Here is a 14,630-nt window from a genome sequence, read left to right as displayed (position 1 = left end):
GCACGCACACATATTATGTAGGCTACATATTACGAAATAACGAGATATTATGTTGAAATAATTAGGCTAATTATTAATTATCATTATTAATAATAAATCTATAAGAATATTTGATTGAATGCTGAATGTTGCTTGTTCAATTGAATACAATTAATACTTTAATTGTGATAATTAAAATAATTGATTATTAAATATTAAGTGGCCTATGTTTGCTCATTTATTAATACTATTTGTATATATCTAGCACCCCCTCAGCACCTGCGTTAAAAAATTCTCTGGCGCCGCCCCTGGTTATAACGGCCCACGTATTAAAAAAATGGTAGGTTTAAATCGGGCTTGGGTTCATAATTACAGTTAATGTGTCAGGCCGGGCGTGTGGTGGTAGTCAGATACCCATGCCATTAAAATCACTAATTTTCGTCTGTGTATAGGACCTGCAGCTGCAGCTGCCTATATACCTTCGCAGGTTCTACCATGCCGGTGACGTCATCGGAATTGCCAGCGTTCTTATACTAACAAACGCAATTTTTGTGTTGCTTAAAAAAAGAGCTATATTGATATTTTTAATTCAAATTTTTTGTGTAATTTACTTTTAATTGTCATAAACAACACATTATCAACTTTGATTATTTCAGTTCAGTTCATCTTTAAATATCACCCAATTTTTTTCCCTTAAAGTAAATATCTTAATAGAAAAAATATTTATTGGTTTCTGCATGTGCTAATGGGTGATATTGTTTCTACTCATTTTTATTGCCTGACTTTGACGTGTATCTTCAGCATAGTTTGCAGTGCAGGCTGCAATATTAATATTACATGTTTTGTCTCTTAGCAATGCATATTTTACAATGAGTTGACAGTTGTAGTATCTGGGTTAGGATGCAGATGTAAATTTATGTTCATTGACAAAAACAGTAACATTGTAAAAATTGTAACAACCTAATTTTTATATGGTAAAATTTAAATATTCTAACTGCTTTATTAAAATTAACCATTAACCAATTTACCATAACCGTATTATGCATTTAAATCATGATAACCACAGTTAAAACCACGCATATAGCACCTCATCACCATGGTAGAATGTAACTATATGGTTTCTATGGTATTTGTATGAAAATCAGCCTAAATGGATTTAGTATAAATGGACACACTCTTTTTTGTTATTTTAAATGGGAATGATAAACAAAACACTAAATTGGGTTAAGGTATTTATCTGTCAAAATTATGGCAAAAAGGCAAACTACAGCTACGGATTCTACTTTACTATAAAAAAAATAAAAAATAAAAACAAAAGCATAGAAAAACAAAAAGCTCACAGGAAAAAACATACATTGAACCACAACATAATCCCTCTAAAAAGTAAGTAGTGATATATAGTATACTTTTTAAATTCATTGCTATGTTGCCAGGCAACTGTAAACAACTTTGTTACATAGTGCTTACACCAAATACATGCACATCAGAACTAATTTGCTGTCATTATAATCAAGGCTGCATCACTATACATTAGTTTCTGCATGGTGTTGTAATTTTTTTAATCGCTCCATAGATGTACTGTACGATGGCATAGCAGAATCTCTACTGTTTGACATATTTCTACATGGTTTAAATGCATATATTTAATTTTTGTTTTATAAATACATTAAACAATCTTTCTGATTTTCTCTTGTATTTTATCATTCAGCATTGATGTCAGGCTCAGGTTTATGTATTCTTCTGTAGCTTAGTGCACAGCAGGTTCTCATTCACTATAATAGTTTTAAAATATCCACTACTTAAAGGACAAATCCAGTGAAAAATTAACCTGGGGTTAATTAACACATGGTTACCGAGTCGATCGTTCCCTGCGATGCGTTTTCATGAAAATCGAATGTATAGAGTTTTATCTTTAAAAACAGATTAGCTCATAACACTAGTATATGGGGCACAGAGTAAGTAAAAGTAAATCGCTAGTTAATACCACTAACAATGCTCAAAATAGCCTCACACTAACACGGTAGCATAATGAGGGTCCCTACATGCAAACCGAAGCACTGAGAACTTTGTAAGTGTACAGACAGTTTAATAAGAAGATACTTTATAAAGACAGTACATTACGCGTTTACATGCAGGAGCCATCTTGGAAAACAGTCTCGACTAATCGAGTCACGAACGGCGTGCTAAGTGAGCTGGTTGATAGGAATTACGTTTGTGAAATCTAACGTAGCACGGCGTTCGTGACTCGATTAGTCGAGACTGTTTTCCAAGATGGCTCCTGCATGTAAACGCGTAATGTACTGTCTTTATAAAGTATCTTCTTATTAAACTGTCTGTACACTTACAAAGTTCTCAATGCTTCGGTTTGCATGTAGGGACCCTCATTATGCTACCATGTTAGTGTGAGGCTATTTTGAGCATTGTTAGTGGTATTAACTAGCGATTTACTTTTACTTACTCTGTGCCCCATATACTAGTGTTATGAGCTAATCTGTTTTTAAAGATAAAACTCTTTACATTCGATTTTCATGAAAACGCATCGCAGGGAACGATCAACTCGGTAACCATGTGTTAATTAACCCCAGGTTCATTTTTCACTGGATTTGTCCTTTAAGATCTATAACAGAGCTTTGTTGTTTTATACTACTTACCACTTAAAATCAGCCCCATTTCTTTATCTTAATGACTGGGATGGGAACAACAGAAATATCCATCTTCATCTGTGCTTGATTTTATTTTGTTGATGTAGGAACGTGGCCATCCATCTATTAGGTTCATGTTCATGTGCACTAATGAAGTGCCTATTTGGAGATGAGCTAGACCAGTTCATCAATGGGTTTTTGAAACTTTAAAGTTTGTTTCTGAAGTCAGAGACTCAAGAGTAGGTTCTTTATTTCCAGACTCTAAAATAAAAGGTTTGAACCCCACAGATAAGCGGCTAATTAAGTGGATTTATATTGTAGTACTTTATGACAATACCTATGAGTTATGAATTCTTCTTGGAAAAATAACAAGATCACAATACGTTGATAAGTGAGAATTGCTGAATATCCATTTATATCTGGGATTTAATGATCTCATGGAGACTGACGGTTACAGAGGTTGAGAGAACACACGCTGTAGATAGACAAGTTCACATGATTGCATGCATAAAGAGGATTAAATTGCTGCATTACACCATGTTTTTTTAAAAAAAAATTAGGCATTTACCTTTTATAAGATGGATTTAATTGAGATTGACACCATCTGATTGGGAGAAAGAGACGGAAAATGGGATAACAAAACATCACAGGCCTATCGATGCTTTGACATAAAACCATATATTATGGTGAAGCTATGTTAGCCTAATGATGTGAATTGCTTTCACGTCATTTCCAGCTTTCTTTGAATATCAGTGGATGTCGGACTTTCAATGTTGAATCTCATGTATAATTCTATAACTGGCCAAAAGCAGTGGTGCATATCAATTTAATATAATATAATGGTAAATATTACAGTATTATAATTGATAACTTTATTTTTTAATAAAATAACTACAATTAACTACAACGCAAAAATAAATACTGCAATATAGTTATTGCGAAACAAATGATAACATTTGTATTTTTAATAAGATAAAATAATGGTATATAAAATATAGGTATTGATATTTTTAACAATATGAAATAAACAGCATGTATCTCAATACAGTTATTGCAATCTAAATGCTATCTTTGCTTTTTATTTTTTGAATATAGTTTTAGTATTAGGTCTGCTAATGTACAGGTTGCAGGTTCATTTCCAGCCAGGGGTGACCCATGAACTGGAAGTTTACTGAGATCAAGTACCATTTTGCCCTTGAGCAAGATGCTTAACCCCTGAATGCACCAGGGAGATATATCGTCCCTTCAATTAGTCTAGTGTGTCATTAATTGCCAGTGAGTCGATTTAGATGAGGAGCTCCACTAAATGTCTAGAAACTGGAACTAAATCGGCAACAATTAGATTGCAGGTTAAAGTTGAACTTCTAATTGGATGAATGTAGCACAGTAACAGTTCTTTGTCTTGTTCTTTCTTCCAGACTCTTGTAAAACACCTGCCTGAACAGGAGCAGCTGAACACACTGGTCAAGTACAAGAGTGAATATGCCAACCTCTCTGAACCGGAGCAGTTTGGAGTAGTGGTAAGTTATTCCATGCACGAACACGCATGCCCTCGGTGTTGCTGCCACTGTATTCCAAATTCTAAACTGCTTTCTTATCAATTTACCTTTCAGTGTAGTGGAACGTCCAGTTAGAAGTCATCAATCACTCTTTATTTAAACTTTTCTCAGATTGATTTTGTGTCCGTCCCTCTACACAAGATTTAATCTCTTAAATTGAAACCGATATCATCATCTTGTCACAAACAAAACAACTACATATTGTACAACCTAAGAAGTATATTGTTTCTCTGAACAGAGAAAGAATTACTATTATTCTCTAATGGAAAATACATATGGTCGACCTGACACATTAACACAGTTTTAACCCAGTTGTCTTAAATTAAACTATTACTAATAGTTGTCTCGAGCACATTGAACTGTCAGAGGAAAAAAAACAGTATTTCCTCCACTCCTCTTTTGTTGCTGAATCTAATCTGAAAATTGTATTTTGCCAGAATTTGGATTTTGCAGTCTGAACTAAATGTGATTTCAATAGAAAATGTGTTTCTTTTGAGTTTAGGCGTACACAGTATATTTGCACCATAGAGACATTTTAATTTATCAATATATATATGGGTCAATTTTTAATATTTAATTGTGATAATTTTCCATGTTTTTTTTTTATTTAAATTACTGTTGTCATTACCTAATACTCATTTAAAATGAACCGTTAATAACACTAATCATTTAATAATGCTGTTAAATGTAATCTGCAATATCCATTTTTCATACTGGATTAAAAGTAGGTTTTGGTGTCTACATTTATTCTGTTTTTTATTTTATTTTTCAGTTTCATACAAAGTATAGAATTTTTTATATGTAAAACTTTGTCTGCCCTTTGTCAGTTTTAGCCATAACATTAAATTAATTATCAGCATATCAGTATTATTTATCATGTCAGTGCATCTCCTCTTTACTAAACTGTTACCAGTTATGATTTCCGAATTGTTTCCTCGTTATCAAATCAAATTTGTTCAAATCAATTCTTTGCTAAATGAACTCAACTGAATCACTGATTGGCTATTGAATTAGCATCTGACTGACTTTGAGTTATCGTTATTTCAGTTATGTCTGTCTTATGAAGCAAATTTTGTGAACGTATTTTAGATTTGTTTTTGTTGTTGTTGTTTTTTACAGAAAATGTAAATCAGGTTTTAAAATCAGGGCTCCAGACTGCAACCAAATGGTTGCATTTTACGACCTTTTTTCTTGCCACTAAAACTTTTTAGAGGTTGCACTGGTGTGACCACCAAGTTGCCCAACTAATAAGAGCTGATATTTCGGCTGCATATGAAAAACATCAAACGTACCATTCTGAATTCTGGTAGCCTAGAAATCTAGACGCACCCTAGCGGCAGCAAAATCACATCGTGTATACAGTAGGCGGGGCGGGCTTAACATAATGACGACAGAGTTGCGACGGTTCCCTGCTACTTGAAAACAAAGAATGGCGGCTGCTGCTGGCGAACAGCGGTCTTTCGAATTGGCTTTGGCCGCGACTCTGGAGGACTTGGAGTTAAGCTTTTCTTTAAGAAAAGAGCAAAGAACGGCACTTAAGTCATTTTAAAAAAAGGAAGATGTGTTCGGAGTTTTACCGACTGGATACGGCAAAAGTTTAATATACCAACTAGCCGCCTTCGTTGCTCTGATTGGTTGTAGCGCTATCCTATTGCGTGCAGAGGGATTTTGAGAGACAACCATTTATCCCACCCCTCGGATTGAGCCGTGCCAATGGTGAGTTGCCAGACCTAACATCTTGATGTAGGTCTGGCTTGCCAGGCTAGCAGTGTGGCTTCTCATAAGAAAAATTAAATACCAATAGGAGTGCAGAAGCTGATGATGCAATTAGTCCCCCAACATCCTACAATGTGACATGGCTTACAGCTGGGCTCTTGTTTGTACAGTCTGTCAAGCAACAATCGTAAAGGACTATTATAAATCGGACAGTGTACACCTGGCTTTAGGCTAATTACACTTTATTTTTGAAGACACACTGGGATGCTGGAATAAGAGAAGGGGGACTTGCATTTGAGAAATGAAACGGAAGTGAAAGAAAGGCACGAGGGAGTTACATCATGCAACAGTGTGGCTCGCCATTGTGGTTGGGGGTGTTTATGTAATGAGGGCTATGGAGCTACGGTTTATGCATGCGTGGGCAGCAGGAAATGATGCATTTGCAGTTCAGAGAACTATCCAGTTCAAAGGGAATTCTTAATCTCTCATAGTGCCATTGCAAGCAGTTTTGTACTCTTTGTTCTTTTCTGGAGCCAGAACTTTGAACCCTTTGTTTGCATCCTGCTAAGTGGACCATAAAATATAGAATGTGACTACCGTAACCTTAAGATCATATTGGGTGATTGTGTGCAAGCGTGTGTTTGTGGTGCTTCTACCCACATATGTGATGCTTCTATTTCAGCCATCTGCTTTGATACCTCAAATGAACTCTTTTAATGGCTGCATGTGGTATTTTTTAGCTTCTGATAAACTGTTTCGCTTTAGTCAGGTGAAGCTGAGCGTAAAGAATTACACCTCTTACTGGAAAACTCTGGGAAGAGAAATATCCTGTTGCCATAGCAACAGTATTCCCCCCCCCCCTTTTAACAGGTCTTAGTTCAAGGTGCACAAAAAGAAAAGTTTAAATCAGGCAAACTAACTCAGCCAGACAATAGAGGCAGAAAGATGAAACAGGTGTGTGTGTATCCCGTTCCCCATTGAGTCTTCCAGCAGCCATTATACACTACAGACGGAGTGAGTGTGTTCAGGGTCTACTGGGACAAACACACATATTGAAACGCTTCTGTTGATCGGCAGGCACTCTGGGTGGTTGTGTGAAATGATGATTTAGCTTCTTGATAAAGAATAATACTTGAAACACTTGAAAAGTTGTTCCCCTCTGAATACCGTCACATGCTGAGTGGCAGGCATGACGGCATTACTTCCACTCCCTTTTGCAGGTGCATTTGAAATTATATTTTAAAGGGTGATTTGAATGGCTTACCTTGAGGAGACTGTGCTGTAAAGTCTTTCGTGAAAACTACAGATTATACTTCTGCACTTTTGTATGGACAGTCGGATCAACAGAGGGTTAATAACAGAACAGTTATTGTATTTGTACGTGTAGATTTATCACTGAAAAACAGCATTATGGTAAAAATGGAACATAATGGCAACAGCTTTCTTACCGTACGCAACAGCATTTTGCTTCGGGCGGAACTGACGTTTTTTTTTCTTTTAGTTCGCTCACGAGTGCGATTGCTTAGGTGTGAATACACCCTAACTTAGTCCTGCTAATCATTAACTCTTTGAATTATTGCACCTGGGAAAATACAAGTCTACACCATACACTGTCTAAATGTTTGCTAAGAAGTATTTCCCACTCAAGCAAGGCAGCATTTGACTCTGGTCAAGCCTATCCATATCGGACTTGTGGGAGTGGCCTTGGGTGTTTTCCTACCTGTTTGACAAAAGAGAAGACAACAGCCTTTTTTTCCCTTCTTTTTTCCCCCTCTCGTCAGGTAGAATCAATTTAAAAAAAATTCCAACATTCTACTGCCAGCCATGTTTAAGGCCTTTTCCTAATGGTGAAGTACCCATTTAAGGCCATCCTTAAAAATATTCTTGTTTGCCGTAACCCGACCGACCCTGTCAATTTAGCACCGACCCAATTATTATTATTTTTTTCCCTTTTAGTCCGACCGACTTGCCGGTTGTAAACTTGCGTTAAGACCGACCGATTTTTTTTAACTCTTCAAACAACTAATACAAATGCAATAAAATAATAGTTAAGTATTGTGAATATAAATTGCCTAGACCTACATACAAACATAAGCTACGTTCTTTCTTTTAAATAAAAACCTGTGGCGCGTCATCTATGATTATGTTTACACCATTGGTTTACGCATTACATACGTAGGCTAAGTTCGCTTCGTTTCATTCACTGTCAATGGTTCGCGCTTGGTAATGATGGCTGCGGCTTTACTCTAAAGATTATTTCATTTTTATATGTTGTTGAATATGGTTTATTAAAAAATAAACGTGAGAGCGTGTTATAGGCTATATGTCATGTTATTGTCAGATATGACGACGCTACTGCAACACGCATCGCCGCAGATGAGAAGCTGAGCATCAACGTGCTATCGCAAATCAAAGTGAAAGTAAGTCACAGACGCTTAACACACAATCATCTTCATTAAATGTAAAGAAACAAAATGATCTTACCAGGGCTGTTTCCGCTTTCTCTTATTGCGGGCTTTGATTCAGAAATTTTAGCTGATGATCAATAAAATAATGCGTCTCATAACTGTTGCTTTCGGTGACGTGCACGCAAAAAACACACACATTTAGCCTATGTAACCAGGTGTAAATGGAATCGTTTGAAAAAACGCATGAAGTGGCCTGGTGTAAACAGCCCCTAGACATCGGTGAAAAATGTTCTCTCTCTCTCTCTCTCTCTCTCCCCCCCCCCCACCCCGATTTTTTTTTTTTTTTATAAAAAAAATTATACTTTTTTATATATTTTTTTTTATATATAAAAATATATATATACCTACCTACCGACCCTTTTTTTCTTTTTTTTTGCTGTTACTGCAAACCAAAATATTTTTAAGGATGGCCTAATCCAACACTTATAACAAGAGATGTTTCTTAAGCACCAAATCACCATATTAGAATATTTTCTGAAGGATCGCATGACTGAAAAAATAAATACAAAAAATATGAATGTGCAAAACTGTTAAAAATTCTAATAAGATTTCTTGATATTTCCATTTTACTGCATTTTTGATCAATGCCAGTTTGTTGTCTGTTAAACATTGTTAGTGGACAAATTGCAGCAAATAACACTTTTACACTCTGACTAGATTAACATATGCATAGCTGCTTTTGTTCAGAAGCTGCTTTTGTTTACATAAAGACTCCCAACACTGATCAAAGAGAATATTTGCTACTGTAGACAGCACTCTAATTGAGATGTGAAATGTCTAGACCACATAATGTCAAAATTGACCCTCTTTACTGTCTTTATTTCTCTGGTCTTATTGAATGCAATTCATCAGTGTTTAGCTTTTCTAAAGAAGAAAACAAAAGCAATTGCTTGTTTGCTGTTCTATCATCTTTCACTGACAGCCAAGGCTGTGTGGTTGGAAAACAAAACAAAAAAATCATGTAATTTGCAAGATCCAATCAAATCCTTTTGAATAAAATCAGTTCCCACCCTACATGATCTTCTTTTGGAATATTATGTATTTATTTTTTACAGTTGCTTATGCGGTTTCATGTTGTTTATGCATGGTAGCTTTCAGTTCAGATTCTACAAGGCAATATGTTTGCTAAATTTCCAGCTTCTCATCATTTATTCATTGGAAGCATCATTTTATGCTATATTTTGATATACGGTCCGTCTTTTGTCATTGCACCACATGTGTCCGGTGTCAGTCCCCAAAGTGTTTTATATACCTGATCTTTGTGATTTCCAACTTTACTGAAACTTCCTGATAATTCCTACTTTTTTGTCTTCTAGAAGCTCGAATGAATAATTCATTATATGTGCTGGGTGTGAGTTTTATGGAGGGGGAGGGTACAAATCCCCCTCAAACATTTATGGCTGGGAGAGCTTTGAATCAGAGTCTGTTTCATTGCAGATTAGCGCTGCCTGACAACACAGAAGATGTCTTCTACAAGTTTGCTGAATGTTTACACACATAAATTAGGCATTTGGCTTTGCCCTATTTTCTTTACCTTCTCTTCTCTTCTCAGTCTCCCTTCCTTCTTTCCATCAATCTCTTTTTCAATTTGGATTTGTTTTGCTTTTGGTCCTTTGTCATTTGTCTTCAAGGATGAAATGATCCCTGGATTAGTTTATACACACATCCAGACTGATTGCACTGTGTGTGCATATACGAGAGATGATATCTGATTATGGAAAACAACTCTAGACATATTAATCATATCTCCATATTGAATATCTCAATTACACCCTTAATTTGTGATTGCTAATTGGCTTTTATGGGGCAAACTGTGGCCTCCCCCCGCCCCCCACACAACTCTTAAATGCACACTACACACACAAACACATATATGCATGTTTGCAGGCTTTGAGGAGAAGCAATTTGAGATGAATGAGAGTTTCACCATAAAAATCTTAACTAGTTTGTATGTGATTTCAGTTAGAATGTAAACCAGCATGCATTGCAATAAACTCTAAATTCATCTTGTACATCATTCAGATCTGAAAGAAATGTATTTCATTCAGGAATAAAGTTTTTGTTTCTGATTTAGAGGTGTTGTATTAAACTTAAAATCAGGAGAAAATTATAAGATTACTATTTCCATTTTTGTTTCCTTAGGTTCTATTTCACTGACATTTAAATCAACCATGCTTTTCTGCTTATTTTATCTTCTTCAAGATGAGTAGTGTGAAGCGTCTGAGGCCCAGGCTCAACTCAATCCTGTTTAAGCTGCAGTTTGAAGAGCTGGTGAATAACTTGCGTCCAGACATCATGGCAGTGAACGCAGCCTGCGACGAGGTGAGGAAGAGCAAACCCTTCAGCAGGCTGCTGGAACTCATTCTGCTCATGGGGAACTTCATGAACGCCGGCTCACGGAATGCCCAGTCCTTCGGCTTCAACCTCAGCTCACTCTGCAAAGTACGTACAGAGAAAGAGTTTGTATGTGAGTCACAACAACCTTTGAGTTTAATATCTAGGCCTGGCACACTTTTTGTCCACATTTTCTCTATGAAAACATCTACAGAAGTCTGCAAAATGGATTACAGTAAGTCAAATGTGTTAAATGGATGTATTTGTGATTCAATGGATTTCTAAGCCTACACATTTATAAAACAACAGCTTTCAAACTTCTGGATCAAATACATGAAGTCTAGAGGCTGTATTGGGCTGCTTTCATGGAGAAAGTGTATTCCATGAGAACCTCTGCCGATGTTATTATTTCATCCAGTAAAGCCAGCCCTGAAGTCATTTATGCATTCTGCTATCCATATTTTCTCCTTCTGTGAATTATTAGCCCCTTTATCAGGTCTCTTCGTATTAGAAACACGCCCACCCACATGAACCGCGGGCATTTTCCATCAAATTCTCTCCTCCTGCTCTCTGTTTTTGGGAAGAAGCCGATAAGATGATAATTTATATGTGTCTGATGTTTGTGGAGGAGCTAAAGCTGAGTCACCATCAGGCACAAGTGTCCGGTTGCTGCTTGCGTGTCCTTCACTTCCCTCCCGCACATTTCCCGTTACCTTGACCCCTATCGGTCGGCCCATCTAAAGTGCCTCTCGCTGGAGACGCCTGGCGTTCAAGAAGATCTCATTTGATTTAACACTATCAAGCACTCAAGACCACAATAGCCGTATCTTCTGGCATCTATCAAAGTGCAGAGACCAAAAACCACTTTATGGTTTCTTCTTCTGTTTTCAGAGATAAGTCTCAGAGTAATGACGTAATGCAGACATATATGTGTTTGTCGGAAAAAGGACAGTCTTTAATTCCTGTTTAGTTTAGGTGTGTTAATGTAATGCTAATGGATTTTTAAACAGAACATCTTAGCAAGAGTCCTAGCATTGTGTTAGCTAGTCTAATGATGTTTGGGTGAAATGTTCTGATTTAGGTGAGTGGGGAAGGGCAGAAGGGCCGTATAATTAATTACCACAGAAGCCATAGAGATTTACTTAGGTTTCCATGGTGACTTGGCATTGGATTTTATCAGGCTTGATCCGCCTCTTTTTCTTATTAGCCATCCATTTTTTTCATTACTACTGTACTTTCACTCCTTCCCTTTTCTGTGGTGCTAAAAATCAGAGAACGGCCATCACTGCATTTGTGACATTCTCCGGCATAATGAAATGCCTTCCTGCTCATCATGTCACCTAGAAGACCTGATAAAAGACCGAAGACTGTATGTGGACATGCTCACATTCAGACATTTTATAAAGGAATAACCCAAAAATTAAATGTCAGTCATTATTTACTCACCCCCATGTTGTTCCAAACCCAAATTACTTTGACATTTTTCCATGAAGCTGTTCAAATATCTAAGAATAATGAACACAAGTCATTAAGACTACTTTTATTATGTTTTTAATAAAATGTGTTAAAATTGTATTATGTTTTTTCCTTTTGAAAGTTTTTTTTTTTTTTGCCTTTTTGGAGCTTTTTCCCTCCATACAATTTTTCACAGTCCCGTGCAAGGTAAATGGGCTTGGAATTATATTAGGGGTGACTAAATTGTGACAGAATCTACATTTTATTTTAAATTAGTCATTATATCTACAGTACTGTTCAATAGTTTGGGGTCAGTAAGATTTTTCTTTCAATGTTTTTGAAAGATGTCTCTTATTGTCTCCAAGGCTGTATTTATTTGATCAGAAATATAGTAAAAACAGTAATATTGTCAAATGTTATTAAAATTTAAAATAACTGTTTTCTATTTTAATATACATTTATTCCTGTGATGGCATGGAAAAGCTACATTTTCATTCAGCCATTACTTCAGTGTCATATGATCCTTTAAAAATCATTGTAATATGCTGATTTGGTTGTCAAAAAAACTTTTATTATTGTTTTCAATGTTTGGAAATCCTGATACTTTTTTTTTTTTTTTTTTTTATGAATAGAAATTTCAAAATAACAACATTTACAACAGCAATGCAATTGTTTTTACTGACACTTTTAATAAAAGTATCAATTGCTTTCAAATAAAATCATCCATGGGTACCGGTGATCTATAATATTATATATAATATCAACGCTTGTCTTCAAACTTGTCCTAATATCCACTTAAGGGCCTTGCGTATCAGATGGAGTGATCCGTCCTCACTGCCGAGAGGGAGACTAGATCTCTACATCTGCACATAGTGATGCAGTCCCTGATGGGCAGGGTAACAGAGAAAGTGTGTCGGTTTCTGCCTTTCAAGTTCCTTGCCTGAGGGCCCATCCTGATGTTCTCTTTGCCTCTGTTGATCTGATTGTTTGTTTGTTTTATTCTGAGTTTAACCTGTCAGTATCTTCTTCTTTTGCTCACGGTGGGTTTATCCGAGCATATTTTGTTGTCAAAGGATTTGAAAGCGTTTCTCTTTGAGTGTGTGACTCACGCGTCACTGTTTGATCTCATCAGCAGAGGACGGTTCAGTATGTCTTGGACGTCAGAATCTCAGTGAATGTTGTTGAATGTTTCCTGTAAAACTTTTCCAGTTGAGAACCGATTTGTCACAGACCTCAGTGAGTTGAACTACAGGATAAGATTAGATATTTTGGGTTTCTTTGTTCCATTATAATTTTCGTACTATTTTGATTAAATATATGCACAAGCAATTTGTAGAATATTTTTGTTCCAGCTTACTACATAGGATTTTTGAGAAGTCCGCCATTCGTCTAATGCTTCACACGGCTTCCAAATGTTCTGACACTGAAATTATCCAGTTGAACCCAGTGTGTATATCCAGCACAAAGCTTCTGTCAGAACATGTACATTTAAGAAGAAATGGCAGCACACAAGATAGTGGTGAGAACTGAAATGGACTAGATGGCAAGTCGATTTCTCCAATTTCATCTCTCATTTCATAAGGGCTTATTTGGAACTCCATTTTCACTTCATCTCTATCTCTATCTCTCACTCACCCCCCACCCCCCCACACTTGGTAATCAAGCTTCTTAAATCGTCAAGCTACACCACCCAAAAGAGCTTAATAATGTTTGTGCTATCTGCGTTAATCAAATGCTTTTTGCTCTGCCTTTTACAAAGGCTTGTATCCTTGTGCCACGATGATAATCATAACTGACAATGAAAATGTCTTGCTTTTCTTGTCCGGCGGCAATTTCAGTGTACTATCAAATTAACTTGTCAGACGTGAAAGCAGCGGATGTCAATGGCTTCCTTCAAGATTCTTTCTCTGTTTCTGTAATGCTCTGAACAACCAAATATCTGCATTTTTTTGATGGATGTATTTATTTGTTTCTATTTTGATTTAATGTTCCCACATTAAACAATTGTTTTCCCTGCTTCTGTCTTTCTCTATCTCTCTATCTCTCTGTGTCCCAGCTGAAGGACACTAAATCGGCTGATCAGAAGTCCACTCTACTGAATTTCCTGGCAGAGATCTGTGAGGAGAAATACCCTGAAGTGCTGAAGTTTGTGGATGATCTACAGCATGTGGACCGGGCCAGTCGAGGTACTCAGAACCAGTGTCTGTTGTAAATAAATAAATAAATAAATAAATCTTATTTATTTAAGTATTACAATGCAATTACAATATTGTGAGATATACTTGTATTTTATTTTTTATTTTATTAAAAAATAGCAATGCTAACTTGTTTTGCTATTACTGTTTTATTGTTTGCTTTTTAATTGATTTTGCCTTAATTATACAATGCCTTAATTAGTCGAGGATAGTTTGCTGGTTTAAGGTGATTTAGCTGCTCTAACAACTCCCTGGCTGACCATCTGAAAAGTGAAAAAAAAT

General features: G+C 36.2%; 1 protein-coding gene across 3 annotated transcripts in view; it reads left to right on the top strand.

Moving 5' to 3' along the window:
* diaph3 (diaphanous-related formin 3) overlaps positions 1–14,630 on the top strand; it is a 339,063-nt gene that overhangs the window by 216,338 nt on the left and 108,095 nt on the right. For all 3 annotated transcript variants that reach the window (XM_084101805.1, XM_084101803.1, XM_084101804.1), the window contains 3 exons: positions 4,040–4,141; positions 10,567–10,806; positions 14,210–14,339. In XM_084101805.1, coding sequence (XP_083957931.1) covers positions 4,040–4,141; positions 10,567–10,806; positions 14,210–14,339 — 472 coding nt within the window. The remainder of the gene's footprint in view (positions 1–4,039; positions 4,142–10,566; positions 10,807–14,209; positions 14,340–14,630) is intronic.

The sequence above is a fragment of the Abramis brama genome, assembly GCF_963993115.1.
Source record: "Abramis brama genome assembly, chromosome: 23".
In the NCBI taxonomy this organism is placed as follows: domain Eukaryota; kingdom Metazoa; phylum Chordata; class Actinopteri; order Cypriniformes; family Leuciscidae; genus Abramis; species Abramis brama.
This window is presented reverse-complemented; position numbering and strand designations above follow the sequence as displayed.